The sequence below is a fragment of the Nyctereutes procyonoides genome, unplaced genomic scaffold, assembly GCF_905146905.1.
Source record: "Nyctereutes procyonoides isolate TBG_1078 unplaced genomic scaffold, NYPRO_anot_genome, whole genome shotgun sequence".
Classification (NCBI taxonomy): Eukaryota; Metazoa; Chordata; class Mammalia; order Carnivora; family Canidae; genus Nyctereutes; species Nyctereutes procyonoides.
The window spans coordinates 26,843,692-26,867,369 of record NW_026575044.1 but is presented as its reverse complement, the minus strand read 5'-3'; the positions used below and the strand labels follow the sequence as shown (position 1 = coordinate 26,867,369).

Sequence of the window (23,678 nt, the reverse complement as noted above, 5' to 3'; positions counted from 1 at the left end):
ATGTCTCTGCCTCTCTCTCTCTCTCTGTCTCTCATGAATAAATAAATAAAATCTTTAAAAAAAAAAAAAGAAATCTTACAAGGGAAAAGGTTTTTTTTTTTTTAGGATTTTTTTTAAGATTTTCTTTTTATTTATTCATGAGAGACACAGAGAGAAGAGAGGCAGAGACACAGGCAGAGGGAGAAGCAGGCTCCATGCAGGGAGCCCGATGTGGGACTCGAACCCGGGTCTCCAGGATCAGGCCCTGGGCTAAAGGCAGACGCTCAACCACTGAGCCACCCAGGTGTCCCTGTTTTTTAAGATTTTATTTATTCACTTGACAGATTACCAAGGAGAAAACAAGCAGGAGAAGTTAGTAGGTAGAGGTAAAGGGAGAAGCAGACTACCCACTGAGCAGGGAGCCGGATGTGGGGCTCTGTGACCTGAGCCAAAGGCAGATGCTTCACCTACTGAGCCACCCAGGTGCTCCAGGGCAAAAAATTTTTTTAAGTTTTCATTCATTTTTTTTTCCATTATTGAAGAGTGCATTACTCTTTTATCCATATGTGTAAATCTGGCCACTCCCCGAGTAAAGTTAAATTGCTCAGGCTTCTCTCATGGGCATAAGTTAAATTTTAGTTAAGCACCTGGAAGGTGTCACTAGAGAGCTTTCCCTCCTGGGAGAGTAACTGTGTGCCCATAGCCTTCTGGTGAGGGCCAGCTGCCTAGTGTGTTGCAAAAGTCCACATGAATAAATTGATTGCTAAAGGGCTTGATGGATATGGCACATAACCATAGGTTTCTACAGATAAAGACAACTCTGTCTGCTTTGTGAGTCGTGTGTATGGTGTTTCTTTCAGACCCAGTTTTTAGCCTCTTTGCCTTTACCAACAAAGTAACTGCTGTGCACAGTAGAATTATTTGGTCTTGTGATTGGAGTCCTGATAGCAAGTATTTCTTCACTGGAAGTCGGGACAAAAAGGTAATTTTTTAAACTTAGTATTTTTCAAATGTAAAATAATACTACAGGTGTATTTGGATAGAAAACACATAATCCTGACTTTCTGATCTTATTTTTTTTAAATCTGTATATTCTCTTCTGTGTTGTTTTTTTTTTTTTTAAGATTTTATTTATTCATTCATGAGAGACAGACAGACACACACAGAGGCAGAGGCAGAGGGAGAAGCAGGCTCCATGCAGGGAGCCCGACATGGGACTCGATCCCAGGTCTCCAGGATCACACCCTGGGCTGAAGGTGGCACTAAACCACTGAGCCACTGGGGCTGCCCTCTTCTGTGTTTTTCATATGCATGCATAAAAAGGCTTTTCGTGCTAAATTCTATAAATACATTTCTCTGAAATATCAAATACTGAGAAGAAAACCTTTCACACATGATGTTCCTCAGATGACCCCAGCAGGAGAGAAGTGGTGAATAAAATGATTCAAGACTAACCAACTAGGAGAGCAGGAGGGGGTGGAGGGGACATACGGGGGAAAACAGTTGCTGCTTTTCTTTTTCATACATTTATGAATTTTTCTACATTAGATAATTACTGCCTTTTCATTCAGTGGAGGAAGCAGTTTGTGTATGTGGGTGGGTGTGTTTCCCAAGCTTTGAAAAAATCAAAACAAGTTAGTTAGGTGTATGTTCTTGACTACTCACCCTGGCCTCTGGTCCCTCCTGTTCTCACACTCTTTAATGCCCTTTCCTTTTTCTGCAGTGCCTGCGGACCAGAGGTGGTGAGGCAGTTGAGCATTTCCTTTCCTCTTCCTGCCCTCTTCAGTTTGTCATGGTCCAAATCCCCTTAGCAGAGGGCTAGCTCTTGCCTTGTCACTCATTGAATCACTGAAATGTCATCCTCTAAACCCGTTTCTCTTAGATGTTCACTTGTGTCCATTTGCCTATTCATTTCTTCCCTGGCGCTTATGTGCTGTGTACTGCTGGCTGCTGAGGAAGCGGGGCTTCTCTGCCCTCTGCAGTCTCGCTGTAGTGCATGCTCTAGCTGTGGCTCTCAAGGGTGTGTCGGGACTGAAATGGACAGAGTGACATTCACCACACGTTCTCAGAAATGCACTTTTGTTTACTTGGTCAGAGGCTTCTGCTTGGAGTCTTGCTTTGGTCTGGATTTTACAAGTGTCATCTGCTTCACTGCTCTCTGTTTCTTAGGGACCAGTCACACCCCCTGGAGGCATGAGCTTCCAGGGAAACACCATTTCTTACACAGGGTAGCATCATGGTTAGGTGCTCTTGACTGCTGACTTGTTTCCCTGAGCGACTCAGTGGTACAGAGGAAGAGCCAGGTTTGATAGGTCCCCATGCATTGTGTGGTAACTTCTTAGAGACGTGCAGGATGAGCCTCCTGGTGAAGATGTGACTGATAGACTCTCCCTGGATCAGAACTGGTTTCCTGAGTATCAAAGAGCATGCTAGATAATCTCCAGTCTCTGGGCAGGGGCAGTCCATCTGGGACCTGCACACTTAGGTATTTGAGGTCTCATAGACTTGTGTCTCTACACTGTGGCTTCTCTATGATGCTTGAAATACCTGAAATCCTGGAACATCATCCACAAATGTTGATGAGGCATTTTTCTAAATGTTAGAGTGAATATTTTGCATTATCTGTGCCACTGATACTCTTGATGCATTGCTGGAAACCTTGCAAAGAGAAAGCTTCACAGAGTTTGATCTGTCTCCATTAGGTGGTTGTGTGGGGTGAGTGCGACTCCAGTGATGACTCTGTGGAGCACAGCATTGGCCCCTGCTCCTCTGTCCTGGATGTGGGCGGGGCAGTGACAGCCGTCAGTGTCTGCCCCCTGCTTAACCTTTCCCAAAGGTCAGTCTCCAAGTGGGTCTTTGTTTTACATATTTGTTAAGACTTGATTCCTTAGTATGTAGCTCTCTCATACTTTGATTTGTGCTTTTTCATAGCTTCTGAGTTGCTATTTTTTTCATAATGCTTAGGTTTCTTTTTTTTTTAATTTTTTTTTTAATTTTTATTTATTTATGATAGTCACAGAGAGAGAAAGAGAGAGAGGCAGAGACACAGGCAGAGGGAGAAGCAGGCTCCATGCACCGGGAGCCCGATGTGGGATTCGATCCCGGGTCTCCAGGATCGCGCCCTGGGCCAAAGGCAGGCGCCAAACTGCTGCGCCACCCAGGGATCCCCAGTGCTTAGGTTTCTTATAAGAATTGTTAAATCATCCAAACCCGATGATATTCAGAGTGGAGAAAATGGGGATTGGGAGTGTGGCTCAAAGGTTCTTATGTCAGAACCTTGGTGCTTTCTTGGTAACAAGTGTCTTCAGTAGAACGGGAGCCCCTGCAGCCAGCCAGGGAAACATTGATTTAGGGGCTTTGCCAGCAGAGAACAGAGGGAAAACTTTGAGCACCCATGATGGAGAGGAGTTCCATGAGGACACAGTAGAAGCAGTGCACTCTCTCCTCAGCTGGCATTTTTAAACAAAGCCTTTTGTAAGCCATGGACAGTTGGAAATACGGTAAAGAACTCCCTTCCCTTAGAGTGATGACAGAGATAACAGAAATTCATATAATTAATCAGTCTTTTCTCCCCTCCCTTAAAAACAGATACATTGTTGCTGTAGGATTAGAGTGTGGAAAGGTTTGTTTATACACCTGGAAAAAGACTGATCAAGTTCCAGAAATAAATGACTGGACCCACTGTGTAGAAACAAGTCAAAGGTATTTTCTTACTATTTTCACTTTCATCACATTAGATTTTGTTATAAATATGCAAATTATAATTGTATTTGTTATCAAGCATTGAGTTTTTATTTATTTTTAAAAATAAGTTGCTCTTTTGTAGATCTTTTTTTTTTTTTTTTTAAGATTTATTTATTTGAGAGAGAGCGCACGCACATGCAAGAGCAGGGTAAGGGGTGGAGGGAGAGGGAGCAGATTCCCCACTGAGCAGGGAGCCAGACAGGCTCCACTTAACCTGACTGAGCCACCCAGACGCCCCCGGCATCTAGTTTTTAGTGGCAGTTTTTCTTGAGTTTTATTGAGAAGTAATCAATACATGTGACTCTAAGTTTATGGTGTACAGCAGGATTTACATACGTTGTGAAATGTTACTACACTATGTTCACCTTATATCCATTTACTATTAGAGATACAATAAAAAAGGAAAAAAGAAAAGAATAAAGGAAAAAAATGTCTCCCCTAATGAGAACTCTAGGATTTACTCTCTTAACTTCCCTGTCCGTCATCCAGCAGTGTCAGCTGTAGTCATCATGTCGTACATTACATCTCTAATACTTGTCCTTATAACTGGGAGTTTGTACGTTTTGACCACCTTCCTCTGATTCCCTCTCTCCCTACTCTTTGTATCTGGTAACCGTAAATCTGATCTCTTTTCCTGTGAGTTTTTGTTTTCTTTTTTTGTTTGTTTGTTTTCATTTTTTAAAGATTCAATATATAAGTGAAATCATAGAGTATTTGTCTTTACGGGCAAATTTATGCCACATTTACATGGAGAGGGACACAAATCTCTCTTCTTGGTGCTTACCACCAAGTGGTACTGTGGTAGTCTCTTGAGATTGATGTTTCTTACTATTGCACCAGGTTGTTGTTTTGTTTTGTTTTAAAGATTTTATTTATTTATTCATGAGAGACACAGAGAGAGAGAGAAGCAGAGACATAGGCAGAGAGAGAAGCAGGCTCCATGCAGGGAGCCTGATGTGGGACTCAATCCCAGTATTCCAGGATCATGCCTTGGGCCGAAGGCCGGCGCTAAACCACTAAGCCACCCAGGTGTCCCCACACCAGGTTTTTTAAAAGTTTACTTGAACAGATTGCTTGTTTGCATAATACTATCTTTATAGACAACGCATTTGAAATGAAAGTGATTTTTATAATGATGTTTAGAATGTGATTATAGTAGATTTGTAGTAAAATTGGATTAAAAGTATTGGTGATTTTTTGAGATATTATAGATTGTGTTTTGGTATCCTCATCTTGTGTTTGAACACTTTAGCTTAGAACCCATGTTGGAGCAAACGGTCAAGTGCACTTCAAAGCCACATGACTGCTTTCTAGCACAGGATGCTCCCTGAGCCTCATGCCCTGCGCCTGGGCTGTTGCCTCCTGCGCTGGCTTAGAGCACCTGTCATTTACAGCCTTCTCCCTACCATCACTCACTTAGGTAGCAGGATCCTTTTTTAATCTGATTTTTAACCCAAATTATTCTTTAAAAATATCTGAATAATTGAAATGTCACTAACCTCATTCTGTCAGATTTTTTTTTAGAATTCCTCAACCTTCATATATCTGAACTGTTCAAAATAGAATGTCAAAATTCCAAGTGACAGTATCATGATGAAAGTGATGGGTTGGTGGAGAGAGAGACCTGTGAGCAGATGTCTTTTACAAGATATTTCATCCAGGGGAGTTTGTCTCCTTGTTGGCAAAAGCATGTTAGTACTGATAATAATTGTATTCGTTAAAATGTAATCTTTGTTCCTGTTGCCCTTTTGGCTTCTCTCCCACCTCTGATGGTGGTTTTAGCAATTGAAACAGTTCATGTTGGAGGCGCCTTGGTGGCTCAGTCAGTTAAGTGTCTGCTATGGGCTCAGGTCATGATCCCAGGGTCCTGGGATCGAGCCCCACATCAAGCTCTCTGCTCAGCGGAAAGCCTGTATCTCCCTCTCCCTCCTGGTCTGCCTACTTGTATGCTCTCTTTGCCAAATAAATAAAATTTTTTTAAAAAAAGAAAGAATGAGTTCATGCTGTTGCTTACTGAGGAGGTAAGTACTTCAGTGTGATATTCCATATTCTAGGAATTTGAAATTTTCTCTCTTCCTGGGCTCCCTCCCTTGCCTTCTTCCTTTCAGCTTGCCCTACCCATGGTGTTCATTCTCCTCTGCAGGTCCTGAATGTGGAATACTGGTGGAAGGCCCTTAGAAGCAAGGCAGGGGAGACATGTACAGAATTTGTATTTTTTATTTCAAGATTTTTTTTTAAGTCATTATGATGGTGTTAGATTTATAAGAACTAATCCCTGACTTAACCACATTATACTATTTGCATTGTTAATATCCCAATTACCAAATTTCAGGTATCTTTCAAATCAAAGTTTTTGCTAATAATGAGCTATAAAGGTAAATACAACCAAATACTGCCTTTAAGGTTGGCTCCTTAAACTCCTGTCTTCTAAATATGATCTACTGGGATCCCTGGGTGGCGCAGCGGTTTGGTGCCTGCCTTTGGCCCAGGGCGCGATCCTGGAGACCCGGGATCGAATCCCACGTCGGGCTCCCGGTGCATGGAGCCTGTGTCTCTGCCTCTCTCTCTCTCTCTGTGTGACTGTCATAAATAAATAAAAATTTAAAAAAAATATGATCTATTAACATGCTAGATTTAAGGGGAATATTACCCAAACCCACCATGTTAAGACTTAAAATAACAAAATAAGTACTCCTCAAAGTAGCTCCCATGGGCAGCAGTATGCAATTGGTCCTTGAACAGTGGCAGTTAGAGGTGTATACCTTTTGACTCCACAAAGCTTAATTTCTAACAGCCTTCTGTTGACTAGAAGCCTTAGTAATAACATAAGCAGTGGATTAGCCCTATTTTGTATGTTATATGTATTTAGCGCTGTGTTTGAATAAAATAAGCTAGAGAAAAAAAAATGTTGCTAAGAAATTGTAAGAGAAAATACATTTATGGTACTGTACTGTATGTATTGAAAAAAATCCGTGTATAAGTGGACCCATGCAGTTCAAATCTGTGTTAAGGGTCAACTGTACTACATGTATTTCTTTCAGTAATGTCACTACTTCAAACCATTCCTCTCATGAAATGTGAGCTCTTTAATATTATTGATAACAAATGAGATGCTAGTGATGTTGGTGTGACTTAAAATATTTTTGGAACTTCTCTTTAGAGATTGTGTTCAGGACCAGCTTACTAGTGATACAAGAAAGCCAATTATAATATCTTTTATAATTGTACACATTTCATCACTTTTTTTAAAAGTGTGGCATTGATTCTATTTATAAAGTTCATTTCCTTATGAGTCTTGACTGCCTTCAGTAACCAGAGTCAAACGCACAGATGTACTGTCACTGAAGATAGTGTTCAGGTCATTGCCTGCATAGTATGGAAGCATTGCCTATAAGATAATTTCAGGAAACACTATGTATAGTAGCATTGTTGAAGTGTGTGTGACCTCCATGATGGTCACTTGCAAGCCCTCACAGTCATGTGGCTACATAGATTCTGGTTTGCCAGCTTTTAAAATGTGTTTCATTACCTCAAGGTTATATTTCATTCCTGCCTTTCATTCTGAGAGTGCATCTGGTGATGTGTGGGGCTCTCAACATCTGAAAGTATAATTTGTTTGCACAGGTATTGTTTTCAGGGTTTACTGCCTTAAAATCTACTTAAGTTTTTAACTTTATTCCTCTTTGGTTTGGAGGTCTAATTTGCAGGTTAAATTTATAGGTTATTATATTTTCATAGGGATTTGACAGTGTTTGTTTGGTAGCATTCTAGGCCTGCAATGGGGTTGAGGGGGCATTAATAAGAGTGTCTTGCCCAGGGTCATGCAGTTGGAGGTCATGTTGGAGACCAAGATTGTTTCATTGGGCAGTTTATTAAATCTTTTGTTATTTTACTTACCCAGCAGTAAAAACATGAGTCTATCAATGTCACAGGGATGTCAAAAGAATAAAATAATTTAGAATACGTTGCAAGTTGGAATTCTTTAAAAAAGAAATACCTTTAGTAATGTTATTTGAAAAACTGATTTTAATAGCCATTTTATGAATTACACTGATCATTCAAACAAGATTTGACAGGAATTCATTGTCTATTTCTTGTTCTTTCTGGTAGTGCCCTTTGTCAGTAAGATATTTAGGGTTTTAAGTAAATAGAGTTAAGATATTTTTAGGTTTAGAATAAAATTGCTAAAGTATTAGTGATGACATTTTAAAACATGTACTTTTGAATTTTTATAATAATTTTTTTCTTGAGTATAGTTGACATAGAGTATTACATTGGTTTCAGGTTTACAACTTAGTGATTTGACATATTTACACGTTATGCTATGTTTACCCCAAGTGTAACTGCCATCTGTCCTGTCAGTCACTATTAGGGCATCATTGACTGTATTCCTTATATGATGCTTTTTATTCTCGTGATTTATTCATTCCATAATGGAAGTGTGTATCTGTTTCTCATCCATTCTGTCCAACCCTCCACCCCTGCCCCTTTGGAAACTATCAGTTCTCTCTATTTATAGGTCTGATTCTGCTTTTTGTAAGACCTTTCCTTTTTGATTTTTCAGATTTTGACTACCATTCATGTTAACATTAATAACAAGGGCATATAAATGAAAGTAATACATAGGGTAAATATTTTGTAGTCCTAGCATACATTCCTTTCATGATTTTTCTATCTTTGTTTTAGCCAAAGACATATGCTTGCTATCAAAAAATTATGCTGGAAGAATTGTAATGGAAAAACTGAACAGAATGAAGCAGAAGGCACCGAGTGGTTACACTTTGCAAGTTGTGGTGAAGATCACACTGTGAAAATATACAAAGTTAACAGATGTGTACTGTGATGGGGTTAATAACTATCGGCATGTGGTCATTAGTGTCTTAAAATATTTATCCTGTAAATAGATGTCTTTCTTTACCTTGTAATTTCATCGAGTTTCTTTTTAAGCCCTATAGCAGTAGTTCTTATTGGGTCACAGACCCTTTGAAATCTCATGAAAACTGCAGACTCTTCTCACAGATGTATATATGCACACACCCTCAGAACTTGGCCCACACTTTGAGGGATTCAGACCTGCATTCATGTGTCCCAAGTTAACCTCTGTTGCTTCTTTCTTCATGACTGAATTTGCCTAATTATGCATTGTTTTGGGCCTTTTCATACGCGCTTCTTTGGGACATTTCATTATTTATTACCCTCTTCAAAGAGAGGACATGGAAAATAAAAAAAGATAAAACCCAGATTACCCAATTTTTATTTTAACAATTTGTGTAGAGACCACACTTTGTGGTCTTGACCCTTTCTTCCAGTACACACCCACCATTCTAGGAATTTGGCAGGCGCTTGTGAATTTGAACTGTAGTCAATTCTTCCTTGTATTTAAAAGTACATAGATTCTTTTACAGTTTGACTTAAAGCAGACTATCCTGACATTTACACTGATAGATGTAGGACCTGAAAAGTAGAGTTGTGTCTGAATCACCTGAATTGATGTGAAGTCACATACATGAGTTATGAGAGAAAGGATGTCCCCCAGGGTGAGTACATAGTGGGAGCAGAGAGAAGAAGATGCTTCAAACAGAATGTTGGGTGTGCCAGCTGAAGTTTGGGACATGGGTCATGAGAGTCGTGAACTTTGGGAGTTGGGTGGAGGGAAGTTAAGCTCTGGGGGAGGGGTATGATGAAAACTGGCTTGAGAATGGAGATTTCCTCTGATCCAGAGTCATCTGACAAATTGGCAGTGAAATGAATACTGTGAATAATAAATATGCTGAAGGGGGGGTGGTGAGGATTTTCTTCATTGGAGTTTGCCATTATCTAATATGACATTTTGCTTCCAAAGGAATTGAGATATTTTGTCTAAATTGAGATTTCTAGACCGACACTATCCAGTATTTCTAGAAATAAATAATTTGAGCTACTTAAGTAATTTAAAGTTTTCTGGTAGTTATGTAATAAAAGTTAAACAGGTAAAATTTATTTTAGTGACCTCTTTTAACCCAGTATATCCAAAATAGTATCATTTCACATATACAACATAAAAGATTGTTGAGGTATTTTACCCTTAGAGCCTATCTCAGTATGTACTAGCCACATGTCACTAGTGGCCATCCATATTTGGACTGTGCAGTTCTAGGCTACTGAGTCTGTATAAACTTGTCTTACACCCTCAAGCACGTGTGTGCATGTCTACACCAAAGCAGTGAGAGTCTGAGTTCTCAACCTCAGAAACCAGGATGCCCTAAAGTACGGTTTCCTTTACCAGCTAAAGGATCTGAGTTTTCACCCCCATTTGGCACACAGGGATTTGTTTGGATCCCATCCGTGTGGGATTCCGGAGCAGATTGATTGAACTAACTTGGTGTTTTAGAACATTTTCAAGCACAGAACTCAACTTCCTAAAGTTTCCTGAAAATAGACCTCGTCTCAGACTGAATTCATGGTTATTGTTTTAATTTGTCAGTTGGGTTTGTATTAGTTTTCGTGTGTGGCACTGAAGCATCATTCTCAGTAACAACCTGAGTAACTCAATAAGTGTTCAAAGGACTTACTGTACACTGGGGCAGTCTACATTGTAATTCATACACATATGCTGTAATTTTACATGCCTCTTAATCTGCTAAAGGAGCACACCCTTTGAACCATATCATATCATGAACCACATTGTTCATCATATCTAAAGCAGAAAGGGACTCTTGGAACTTTGTTCCAGAGTATTTCAGAGTCCCTGACCTGCCTTTCCCTCTTCCCTGATCTCTCACATCTCTGCCTGATTCACAGCATTAGAGCTCAGATTGATGCCAAGCGCCAGCCTAAGCAGTTGCTATCTTCTGACCTGTACAACTTTCCTAGATCAGGGGAGAAGTTATTGGTTTGTTCTGAGTACATTTTTATCTTGGACAGCACAAAGCCAAATAAGAGGAAGCAGAATTGGTTATGGATCCCAAAGGAGGAATGCGGGAATTGGAAGGAAACTGCAAATTCAGGAATAAAATGCAAGGACAGACTCATTCTCTCTTTTAAATTAGAAATTCTGACCACCACAAAATCCTGAGTGGTTTAAGGAATTCCAGGCCTTCTGTGAACTACTTTTGTACAGACCCATGTGTTTCTCAAAGCCCCCTAAACGGAGTTGGAACCTAGACTTAAAGAATCAGAAGCACGTTTAATCCTGGCTCATGCTGGCAGTAAATGTGAGTAAGCGTTTCCCCACACATCTACATGGAGATAATACTAGTGGGTCAGTCTGACTTCCATTCGGCCGTGTGTGAGGAAAATCCCAGATGTTCTTTCTGGCCTATGCAAGGTGGAAGTTTTCTCTCAAAAGGAATCAAGGTAGAGGTGCCTGGGTGGTCCGATCAGTGAAATGTCCAACTCTTGATTTCAACTCAGGTCATGATCTCCATCTCGTGGGATGGAGCCCTGTGTTAGGCTCCCTACGCTGGGTGTGGAGCCTGCTTAAGATTCTTTCCCCGTGTCTGCCCCTCCCTGTGTGCTCTCTCTTTCTCTAAAAAGAAAAAAAGAAGGGAATCAAGGTAGGCAGACCAGGATGGGCATGGAGACTTCTCAACATGATCAAGGACGAAGGCTCTTTTTGTTTGTTGTCTGCGATCCTCAGTGTGTGACTTCCTCACAATCCAGCGTGGCTGCTTGGCCTCCTGCCATGATCTTTGCATTCCAACCAACAGGAAGGAAAGGCTTGTCCTTAGCTTTAAAAAAGCTTCTTGGAAGTCCACACAGTTCTGTTTAATCTCCTTGACCACAATTTAGTCTTGTGCTCTACTGAAAGAGAAACTAGGAAATAAAATTTTTATTGCAGGAGCCATTCTGTTCAGCTGGGAATTGAGGTGCTTTGTTCTGGAAGAAAACAAATGTTAGTCTCATTTTGTAAAAACCAACCACCTTGTAGCATTGTTTTCAGAATTAAATGAGCCAGCACATGAAAAATGCTAGTTCAGGATCTGGAAATATCATGAGATACCAACTGTTTGAGTTAAATAAAGCTCTGCTCATATCACCTCCATAGAGCCTTTGTTAATCCCCTTGTTTCAAGTATTCTTTCCTTTCTCTGAATTTCAAGGTATTTTATTACCATTTTTTGTGGCATTTCTCACTCCCTTTTATTTACATATATCTTCCATTATGTCACTCAGATTCTTTCTCTGGTAAGAAAGTTTGTCTCAAAATGATACAGGGAATTAGAAGCTCACATAACTGAAAAAAAAAAAAACAGTGGTAGGACAAAGTTCAGATATAGTTTCATCAGAGCTCTGTGCCCCTTTCTCTACTTCTCTCAGCTGGTCTCCATGGGTCAGCTTTCTTCCAAGGCTGCCCTCCCCTATGGGTGAAAGCAGCTGTTGATGTTGTAGATTTCCTTGCCTCATATCAAAGGAAATAAACATTAAATCCTGAACTTTATTTGACCTGAACTTCCTGAACTAATCATGGTGGGCAGTGGGGTTGGGGAGGGTGTGGTGGGGTGGGAGGGAACCACACATTGAGTAGTTTAGGCCTATCTGATGTGGCAAGAGCCATGGATTACTCTGGAGCTGGAGGCAGGGTCCCTCCCATTAGGACCACACGAATGTGAGGTAGTTTTCCAAAGCAAAGTCAGAAGAGCAGTGGGTGCTGGGTAGGCAACCAATGAAATCCCACTATACAAGCCTACTAAAGCCTAAACATGGGGCATCAGATTTGTTTTCTTCTCTCCACAGCATCCAGCACAGTGTGTCTAACAGTGTATTGTCAAATATTTGCTGAGTTTAAGGATGAGTAAATTTGACAGCACAGATGGCTGGCTGGTGGAGGAAGGATTATCCAATGTAATCCACTAAGCAGTAAATAGAATAATTGGTATCCGATCCTTCCCCTGCCTCCGTGGCCTAAAGGGGTCGGGGGCAAAGAACTGGAGGGAAGGTGTCAATGCAGAAGAGACCAAGAAGGGGGTGGGCTTGCCCAGTGGACCTGTGCCTGAATGAACATAGGAAGAAGCTGAAACAGGCTTAGGAAAATCCCACTCCATCCCTGCCCCATCCACCCACCCTGTCACTTCTGTGGTCCGCCCAGTACTGGCAGGGTTTTGTTTTATACATTATGGATTTAGATATAATGGAGCCTTGTTCATGATTCCAAACTGCCCTTTCAGCTTCTATTCACAGAAAAGGTCTTGTGTCCCTGTAGGGGAGGGACCTTCCTGGAGTTTCTGTTCTTTCCACTGCTTTTAAGTTGTTTCTCCCAGAACTTCTACTCCTTCAGGCTTTGGAGAGAAACCTGCTCCATTGCTGTCTCTCCTCCTGCTGCTGTGCAGACTCTTATTTCTCAGGTGTCTGATTATCTCGGCTAGCAGGTTCTCATTGTTAGGGAAGGATGCATTTAACCCTAACAGGAAGCAATAAATCCACTGTGGAAACCAGATTTAGCCTCTGAAACACCCACTCTCCATCCCAGTCTCTTGGCAGCAAATTTGATCCATCATAATGGCAGTCCCCAAATCCTTCCAGGATCAAGAGGCCTCAGTTGGGGTTAGCCAGTAGGAAAACCTCTATCTTCATCACCATTTAAGACTTGACCATTGTAATGTGACCTTTCCAGAAGCCTCTCCCATGAGTTGAGTCTCCAGCTCCTGACACTGACCTTCCTGAGCCCTGAGCCCCAACCTGCACTTAGATGTCCTGAACCGTCTTGTTTCCCTGTGCCTGAGTCCCCTCCTCCCTGCATCCACCAAGGCACCCACTCCAACAGTGTTGCCTGAGCCAGTCTTCCGTCTGCCCCATTTGTCTCTGAATTCCTTCATTTCTGTACCATCTGGGCCCTCCCTGCTCCTCACCAGGACTTCTGGGCAGCCTCCCTACTTGCCTCAGCGCTGCTGGGGTGTCAGACACACCTTTGACACAGCCACTCTCCTGTCGGGACTCCCTGGCACCTTCCTGACACTTCTGGCTGCAGAGTGTGGCCCACTCCCTTTCCTCACTCCCTGTCCTCCCACCCCTTATCCCTGCACAGCCACAGCCTGTGCTCCAGCCTCCTTCAGGGTTGTGCTTCTGTAATTTTCTGAGCCTTTTCATATCTCCAGCATTTGCACGTGGGATGCTGCCCTCCCTCTCTCACCTTCTCTTTAGAGAAGCACCAGGCTGAGGAGGCTTTCTCCCTTACAGCCTCAATCTCTTGGGAGCTCCCTTCTCCAGCACTGTGCGGTGTAGAAGGAATAATCTAGCTGCAGACTGGTCTTCTTCCCTGGGGGCCTCTCAGGCACACAGGCTGCTGTACTGACTGCTGTCTTCCCAGATCGAGCGTGTTCCTCACAGGGAGCAGCTCCCCAGTGAACACTGGATGACACCCCTGCCAGTGCCCACTTGCATCTCTGTGACTCAAGCCTGAGGGTTGCAGGAGGTTGTAGCTGGTCTCTCTACTGCCCATTCTCCCCACGCAGTCGTGCCCATTAGATCTACCTAAATCACCTCTTGGGAACACTTTTGTGCTAAGAATTGTTCAGAATGAAATTGTAGTTCCTTTAGCTTGATTTACAGCCTTCCAAAATCTGCCCCCAAATCTACCATGTCTTCCGCAGCCACTATAGACTTTAATTCTGAGAAATACTCATAGAACTTTTGCCGAGTGAATGAAGAATATGTGAACGAATGCATTCTGTAGAGTGGAGGTTTTTGCAAATGGAGTCCATAGCCAGGGAGCCCTGGGGGTGGGGTCTTCTAGAAGTCTGTTAACATGGGAGCAAGGGTTTGGGCGATTTATCATCCAAGCTCAGTGAGCTGGACCCGGGACAAAGCCTCACCCAGTGAGAGAGATTTTAAGTACAGAATCCGGGCTGTCTCTCATGTCTGCCCAGTCTGGCCTGTAGGTACATATTTTTCCTAGTTCCATGTTGAGAGAGGGCCATAGGTAGGAGCTGAAGAACTTTCCCTATGAAGCTCTAGACTTTGGGTGCAGAAGCTAGCTTCTTGGCCTCAGCATGGTCAGCTCAGGCCCTGAAGGCTCCAGGGTCAGCAGTGGACCAGGCCAGACAAGGCAGTGGCAGGCAGGAACCCACTGACAACACATGGAAGGCATTTCACTCATGGGGGCAGGAGTTTCTGCTTTAGGGAGAGTAAGAATGGGCAATCTGATTTCTTTTTTTTTTTTTTTATAAATTAATTTTTATTGGTGTTCAATTTACCAACATACAGAGTAACACCCAGTGCTCATCCCGTCAAGTGTACCCCTCAGTGCCCGTCACCCATTCACCCCCACCCCCCGCCCTCCTCCCCCTCCACCACCCCTAGTTCATTTCCCAGAGTTAGAAGTCTTTATGTTCTGTCTCCCTTTCTGATATTTCCCACCCATTTCTTCTCCCTTCCCCTATATTCCCTTTCACTATTATTCATATTCCCCAAATGAATGAGAACATACACTGTCCTTCTCCGGTTACTGTGGCCAAGTTCAAAAAGGGTGTTGCCTGAGTTCTCCTCTGGGATTTTGATGGAATCTTGTCTCACATTTAGATCTTTCATCTATTTTGAGTTTATCTTTGTGTATGGTGCAAGAGAGTGGTCCAGTTTCATTCTTCTGCATGTGGATGTCCAATTTTCCCAGCACCATTTATTGAAGAGACTGTCTTTCTTCTAGTGGATCGTCTTTCCTCCTTTATCATATATTAGTTGAGCATAAAGTTCAGGGTCCACTTCTGGGTTCTCTGTTCTGTTCCATTGATCTATATGTCTGTTTTTGTGCCAGTACCACACTGTCTTGATGAACACAGCTTTGTAGTACAACCTGAAATCTGGCATTGTGATGCCCCCAGATATGGTTTTCTTTTTTTAAAATTCCCCTGGCTGTTTGGGGTCTTTTCTGATTCCACACAAATCTTAAAATAATTTGTTCTAAATCTCTGAAGAAAGTCCATGGTATTTTGATAGGGATTGCATTATACGTGTAAATTGCCCTGGGTAACATTGACATTTTCACAATATTAATTCTGCCAATCCATGAGCATGGAATATTTTTCCATCTCTTTGTGTCTTCCTCAATTTCTTTCAGAAGTGTTCTGTAGTTTTTAGGGTATATTTTGAGAACCATGGCAATCTGATTTCTGATGTCTCTTTCTCTCAGGAGACCCCTGGGGAATCTTGGTGAATAAATTTGAGGGTGCCAATTAGAGGCTGAGCCTTCTGGCATCCCCCACTACTTTCCCTCCCTTCACAGACACATTGCTATGGCCCAGGTCAAAGGCTTGCTCCTTTGGGGTGCCTTCCCTGAACTCCCTGGTTGGAAGTAGCTCCTTTCCACTCCCCTGCAATTCTACACCTCCTTCTTGGAGTGGTGGGACAGTGCTCAGGCCACATGGCCTAGTGGCTAGATGTTCAATAGCTTATTTTCCTGCATGGCTCCATAGGCACAATTCCTTCCGATCCTCCTGAGTATGTGGTGCCCTGGGCAGAGTCAGGAACTTAAAGATATTTCTTGACCAAATGGTAGTTCAAGAGTTTTGCGCTGTACCTAAAAGGATACAATTAAAGTGAAAAGGCCATCTGTAGGATGGGAGAAAATATTGCTAATTATTACCTGATAAGGGGTTAATTTCAGAATATATACTTCTACAACTCAACAATTAAAAAAAACCGAATTGAAAAATGAATTCAAAGGATTTGAATAGACATTTCTCCAAAGAAGACATACAAATGTCCAAAAAGCATAGGAAAAGATGTTTAACACCACCAATCATTAGGGAAGTGCACATTAAAACCAGAATGAGATGTCACTTCACACCCAGTAGAATGATTTCTATAAAGTAACAATAGAAAAATAAGTGTTGGTGAGAATGAGGAGAAATTGGAACCCCTGTGTACTGTTGTAATGCAAAATGGTGCAGCTGCTAGTGGAAAGCAGTATGGCGGTTCCTCAAAAATTAGAACTACCACATGATTCAGCAATCCCACTTCTGGTTCTATATCCAAAGGAGCTGAAAGTAGAGTCTCAAAGGTATTTGTACACTCATGTTCATAGCAGCACTATTCACAAAAGCCAAGAGGTGGAAGTAATCCAAATGTCCCATCAATAGATGAATGGATACGTAAAATGTGGTATATACACACAATGGAATATTATTCCATTTTAAAAAAGAAGGAAATTCTGACACATGCTGCAATATGGATGAATCTTGAGGACATTATGCAAGTGAAATAAGCCAGTCACAAAAAGACAAATATTATATGATTTCACTAATGTAGCCAAATTTACAGAGACAGAAAATAGAAGGGTGGGGGCGGGGGGAATGGGAAGTTGTTTCCTGGATACAGTTTCAGTTTTGCAAGATGGGTAGAGTTCCTGGAGATTGGTTGCACACAGTGTGAATATACTTAACACTACTGAACCGTACTCTTAAAAATGGCTAAGTTGGTAAATTTTATGTATATTTTACCACAACTAAAAATAAATTTTAAAAAAGGAGTTCTGCACTGAGTTGACCCATTCGGATTATTCACTAGGCAAACTTGTTGGAAAGCAGCCCCCTTGCAGATCTGGGATTTGTTACTGGCCAACAGAACACCTTGAGCAGAGGTAGGTACTCCTTACATTCCTAGGGAAATATGAAAGGCCCTCACTCCTCAGAGTGCAGTTCTTGGACCTGAGTGACAGCATCACCCAGGCTCCTTAGAGACTCAGAACCTCAGGTCCTACCCCAAGCTTGAAGAATCGGAATCTGCATTTTAATAGGCTTCCAGGCAATTCATGCAAATATATGCCTGAAAAGCCTGGCCTAGAAGGGATCCTCTCTGGGAAGTAGGATAATAAAAGTAGGGGTGCGTGGCACAGTCACCAAACAGTCTTTGGGGTGAACAGCCCTCTCCCAACTTAGATACAGGAAAACCGAGGCCCTGAGGCCCATAGAGGCTTGCACCAGAGAGGCTGCTGGACGCATTTAGCTGGAATTGGTCACTGGAAACTGACTTCACACGTGCTGACTTGTCCGTCTTCTAGCTGTGTGCTCTTGACCAAGTCACCGCACATCTCTGTGACTTAGCTTCTCCACCTGTAAGAGCCACCTCATGGATCTGCTTACTTAAGTGTGGAATAATGAGTACAGGTAACGGCATACAGGTGCCCAGGGCGGTACCTGCTCTTGCCCTTATTGCCAGAAGTCACATTTCAGGAGAGTACAGTGGAGAGAGGTGAAGATGCCACCAGTGCCCAAGGTTCTAGCTCCAAGTGTAGGCAGAAGGGGCTGGCAGTGGTCAGTGATGCCAATGAGCAAATTTGGGCATTCGTTCATGAATATGTTCATTCCAGAACAAGTATGAATGCTTGGCCAGTAAGGACCTGTGGATCTGGCAGTGAGGATGAGCTGGGGCTGTCTGCAGGCAGAGGCCCCCTCAGCACAGGGCATGCCAGGATTCGGCCCCCTCAGCTGCAGCCCCAGAATGAGGAACCTCTGGACAGGGCCCTTATAGACCCCCCAGCCCCCCAATGCAACCTAATATTCAGGGGCTGGGCCAGGAGGGGCAACACTGTGCATGGCCCTCCCGCAGCTCTCGAGCTGAGCCAGGCGGCAGCCCTCGGGCTGCTTTTTATACAGGCAGAGGCTGGGCCCAGGGATCTGCGGGGTACATAGGGTACATACGTCATCACGCATCGCAAGGGCTTGAGGCACCTGCACTAGGCTGCAGCCAGCCTGGCTGGGGCGCAGGCGGTGAACTTGTGCCATGGGCGCCCTTCCCACCTCCGAGGACCATGGTATGCTTCGGAAGCCAGTGGTCCACCCCTCCTTGGGTGGGTCGCTCTACTTGGCCCACACCTGAGTCCCTTCACCTGGCTCCCAGCGCTTGGTGCCTCTTCACTGCAGGTTCTGCGCTAAGCTCCCTAACTTGGTTCCACACCAGGCACCTCGCCTAGGCCTCCGCTACCTGGTCACCTTTCCCTCCATCCTCCGAAGCGGGTCCCCACCCTGGGATCGCACCCGAGTTCTCCCTCCCATCCTCGTGCCGGGCCCCACCTTGTGCACCTGCCGCCTCGCTCCCGCACCGGCGCCTGGGCTGGGCCTGCCGCTCAGTATGAGGCAGTGGTGCCCCGGGGACAGAGCCGCCCTGACTCGGGCACCCCGGCCGCAGGTCCAAGGGCAGAGCGCAGGAGGCCCTCGGGTCGGAGTCGCGACCGAGCTACGGTTTCGGTGGTGTGCAACCGCTGAGAGCCTACTAAACAGCAACCTCCTGGAGCCCCAGTCTTTCTTCCTCTTCCACACTTTGCCTCAGACACACGGCAGGGGAGAGCAGCAAGGCCAAGTCTCCTTGCAAACGCCGAGGACAAGGGTCAGGATGCGGAGCAGCGGAGAGCAGCGCGCTGCCTCTGCCCCAGACTCGGAAGCTCGCGGACACGGAGCTTCGAGCTCCGCGGGTCCTCGGGGGCCTCTCCGTGGGCTCCCCTGGGAAGCCGTTCAAAGAGATCACAGAAACGGGCCCCGCCCCCAGGAAAAGGGCCGCAGAAAGTGAAACTCCGTGAGTCAGCGCCCCTGGCTCGCAGCCGCTGCGGCCCGCGTCCGCATTTCCCCCGCCGGCGGCCTGGACGGCGCGAGGCATGGCCGGCGGGGCTGCGCCGCGGGGGCCCGAGCTCCTGGCCTTCGCGCGGTTCCGGGAGGCGAGCAAGCGGCCGCTCGCCTACGGCTATGGGCCGCGCAGCCTGCGGGAGCTGCGCCAGCGCGAATTCGGCCGCCTGGCAGGTGAGGCTGGCGGGGCACCTGTGCGGGTGGACCCGGCAGGGAGGACGGGGCGGGCGCGCGGGTTCTGGAACTGGGGTGGAAGGAGCTTTGGCTCTAGGTGGGAGCGGCTCACCTTGTTTGGGATACATTTTGGACCGAAAGACTTGGAGAGGCGTGTCCACGCGTCCGCTTCGTGGACCCGGCTCCCCGAGGTCCCACCTGCAGCCCAAGATTTCCTGCGATCTAGCTCCTTAGGCTTTTCCCGCGGTGCAGGACCAGCCTCGTCCCTGCCTTACTCCTTACTCACCTGCTCCTACTCGCCCACCGCGGGCCGGCCTTAGGATTCATTCCTTTGGGCCAGGCTTGCTCTAAAGGTCGGAGCTAGCTTGCAAAATGCGGGGATGTCCTGCCGCCGCGGCTGTTGGGGCGCTCGCCCGTCCGCCCGCCCGCGAACAGGTGCAGCGCCCGGGTGGCCGGGGCGCGGGGCGGGGGGCGCGCCGTGGCGACCCAGAGGCTACAGCCTCTGGAGACTGAGCTCACACGCATCTTTTATTTTCGAAGCCTCAGTTTTCTCAGGCGTGCAGTCAGAATAATGCCTCCGAGCTCTAGCTCGCCGGGCGACTCCCATTCGCAAAACGGGCACTTTGAGCTTAAAGCTTAAAGGGCAGGGCGAGCCTGTAAACTGGACACAAGGCCCGGGATCACATCGTCCCTTTGGTTTCCGCAGGACGGAACAGGCTGGTCGAATTTTAAGTCGAGCTTCATCTGGCCCTTGTTGCAGGGCGAGAGGGCGCCCGCACCTGTGGGGTCTGTGTAGGGACTCGCTCTTTTAAGGGACCTCAAGTGAGGGGCGGCCTCGAGCCTCAGAACCGCGGGCCGGCGGGGCAGGGAGGGCCCGCAGGTGAAGTGGGCTCCGTGGTGGCGCCCGGAGTTGACTCGTACTCGTTCTGTCGCAGTGAGCAACTAACTGGTGACTGCTTCCTTGCTGGTGGCACAACAGCCACCCTGGCGTAATATTTCATTAATCGGGTAGCTGATTTCAGCTCTTTTGAGTCACTTTCTCCTGTTTGGGAGAGTGACTGGTTTTTTCTCTTGGAGGGCTTTCAGGGCTGTGGCCTCTGCTCTGTGTGTCTCCTGTCTGTACCTCTGTAGGGAACTCGGGAGGGAGACCGCGAGCCTTCTGGCGTCCTCTCTACCACCTGCCCATTCTTCCTAGTGGCACATCCACCTGGAGGAGACAGCACCTCACCCCGATGCTTCTGCCTGCTGTCCCTGAAAGTTTGTATTATGGAAATTTCCACCCTAGGAGTAGCCTGGGACAATGAACACTCACAGAGGTGGAGGGAGGGAAGGAGGCTCCGCATTCTTTTGAAGAAAGTTTAGAGGCTGTTTTGGTGCAGCCCATAATTATTTCTGCACCACACCTGCTTAATCTCCTAATCCCTCCAGCTCTGGTCCCTCACACCCATCACTGGCTGACCTCTCCCCTGAAGACTACCCTGGGAACTGTGACTACTTGTTTACTTGTCCCTCAGAGAGCAGCACCTTTTCCCTTAAATGTAAAATTTAGATGTGATAACCAGGATCCCAGGCTTCAGAGCCCCTTTAAAATCTACCGTATTGGGACACCTGGGTGGCTCAGTGGTTGAGCGTCTGCCTTTGGCTCAGGGCATGATCCTGGGGTCCTGGGATTGAGTCCCACATCGGGATCCTGCAGGGAGCTTGCTTCTCTCTCTACCTGTGTCCCTTGCCTCTCTGTCTGTGTCTCTCATGAATAAATGAATAAAATCTTTTTAAAAAATCTACTGTTTTGTATTCTATCATCTATCTATCTATCTATCTATCTATCTATCTATCTATCTACCTAGTGCAAGTTCCCAGCATTTCCTCTACATTAATAGTTCAAGTAGAGTTTTGTGAATTAAACCCACCCTTTCCATGGCTGGGAGTCTTGGAACATAAGCACGCACTTTTTTTTCTCTCAGAGATCAGGGAAAAACAAACAAAACAAAATAACATAACCTTCATCTCCTCTTCTTTTCCCCTTCCTCCTTCTCCTCATAGTTTTTGTGCAGGCTGGAGAGTTTTTCGGTTACATGGTAGCTCTAGATAATTACATGCTTAATCTTTAAATGCTGAAACATTTTGCCTAACCAATTGGTTGGGAATTCCCTTGTCTTGGTGAAGGGAGCATACTGAATTTTCAGATGTGGTACAAATGGTTCTTGAAGTCTCAGAGTGCTGACGGATAGCCACTCACCCTGTATAGAACTGAGAACTGAAGAGGCAAGGTCTAGAAGAGACCCTGGAATTTCCTTCTTGAAGACCCAATACCAGTGGGTTTGGGGGTCGTTTGCTTGCTTCTTCTAATAACAGTCAAATCTCAGTGGGTGTTACTCTATGCCAAGCACTAAACTGGGCTCTGTTTACGGACTCTTTTAACCCGCATCCCATCTGCAGGTGAAGGAACAGGGATCCAGAGTGGCTAGAGGTAGAGCAAAATTCAGTCAAGGTGGCTGACTTGGATTCTGCACTGTTAACCACGGTGCTAGCTGGCTTCTCAGATCTCTAGCTAATCTAACAGGGCTGACTGGTTTTGCAAAATTAACTACTGGACCAAAGGCCAAAGTAGCCTTCTCCCAAAAGGCTTCCTGGCCCTGCAGAAGACTGTGCGCAAGACATATGGTGCTCCTTGGGAACCCCTTAGGTTTCACATGTTCACCCGGGGCTTCACAAAAGCATCTCCCTGATGTGTGCCTAGACAGAAACCTGTCTTTTGGCATGGTGCATTTGTATTTCTGAATCTTCAGTTAAAGAGAACGTTATTCTAAAACTAATTTTTTTTTTTTGATTAGGTAGTACCTTTACATAGCACTCCAAAGTTGCCAAAGGATGGTAAAGGGCCAGGGAGCCCCATCTCACTCCAGCCACAGCCATGGTGGCTGCCCCAGGGTCAGCTCCTGCCACTTGTGTCCTGTGTCTCTTTTGAGTTGTTGTCTATATTTATATGAGTATGTACAGTTTTTTTTTATCACGTAATTGAGACATAACATCTGTTAACTGACACAGTTTGCATTTATTTGTTTATGGTCTTTCTCTGTCACTATCATACCAGCTTTTTTGTCTACTGTTGTGTCTCCACCACTTAGAATAGTGTCTGGCACACAGTAATTACTCAATAAACATTTCTTGAATGTAAAAATACAATAAACGAGGAAATAAAAGGAAATTTAATTGGCCTGATAAAGGCTATCTTCAAGAAATCCACTGCTAATATCATACTTACTGGCAAAAGACTGACAGCTTTATTTCTAAGATCAAGAATAAGACAAGGATGTCTGGTCTCACCACTGCTATTCAACATTGTACTAGGGGTTCTAACCAGGAAAATTAGGCAAGAAAATGGAACAAAAGTCACCTAGATTGGAAAACATTTCTATTTGTGGATAACATAACCTTGTATATAAAAAAATCCTAAAGAATCCACATATAAAACTATTAGAACTAAAAAACAAGCTCAGCAAGGTTACAGGATAGAAGCTCAATATACAAATATCAACCTGATTTCTATATACTAGTAAGAAAAGCTATGAAAATTAAATAAAGGAAAGCTTCAGAAAGAATAAAATACATAGAAATAAATTTATCAAAAGAAGTAGAAAGCGAACACTGATGACTACAACATGTCATTGAAAGAAATAAAGGAAGACTTAAATCAATGGAAAGACATCCTATATTCATGAATTTGAAGACTAAGTATTGTTAACATGACAATACCCCCCAAACTGATCTGCAGATTGAATGTCATTCCAACCAAAATCCCAGGTACCTTTTTGCAGCAATTGACAAATTGATCCTAAAATTCATGTAGAGATGGGAGGGACCCAACTAGCCAAAGCAACCTTGGGAGGGAACAAAGTTGAAGGACTCACACTTCCCATAAAAGTAAAGTAAGTATAATTTATATAAAGTTACAGTAATCAAGACAATGTGGTATGAGGATAGATGCATGAAACAATGGAGTAGAATTGTAAGTCCGAAATAAACCCACACATCTATGGTCAATTGCTTTTTAACAGAAGGCCAAGACTATTCAATAGAGGAAAGAATAGTCTCTTCAACAAATAGTGTGGGGGCAGCTGGTATCCACACACAAAAGAATGAAGGTGGACCCCTACCTCACACTGTATTTGAAAATTAACTGAAAAAAAAAAATGAGGCACTTGGGTGGCTCAGTGGTTGAGTATCTGCCTTTGGCTCAGGGCATGATCCC

The 23,678-nt window shown here is 44.5% G+C and overlaps 2 protein-coding genes across 4 annotated transcripts in view; both read left to right on the top strand.

The window, feature by feature from the left end:
* ELP2 (elongator acetyltransferase complex subunit 2) overlaps positions 1 to 9,652 on the top strand; it is a 49,052-nt gene extending 39,400 nt beyond the window's left edge. For both annotated transcript variants that reach the window (XM_055324200.1, XM_055324199.1), the window contains exons 19-22: positions 840 to 961; positions 2,682 to 2,815; positions 3,568 to 3,681; positions 8,410 to 9,652. In XM_055324200.1, the coding sequence (XP_055180175.1) occupies positions 840 to 961; positions 2,682 to 2,815; positions 3,568 to 3,681; positions 8,410 to 8,566 (527 nt within the window). In that variant the 3' untranslated portion in view covers positions 8,567 to 9,652. The remainder of the gene's footprint in view (positions 1 to 839; positions 962 to 2,681; positions 2,816 to 3,567; positions 3,682 to 8,409) is intronic.
* Positions 9,653 to 18,765: 9,113 nt separating this feature from the next.
* The window catches only part of MOCOS (molybdenum cofactor sulfurase), a 60,680-nt gene continuing 55,767 nt past the window's right edge, over positions 18,766 to 23,678 (top strand). For both annotated transcript variants that reach the window (XM_055323813.1, XM_055323812.1), the window contains exon 1: positions 18,766 to 19,426. In XM_055323813.1, coding sequence (XP_055179788.1) covers positions 19,285 to 19,426 — 142 coding nt within the window. In that variant the 5' untranslated portion in view covers positions 18,766 to 19,284. The remainder of the gene's footprint in view (positions 19,427 to 23,678) is intronic.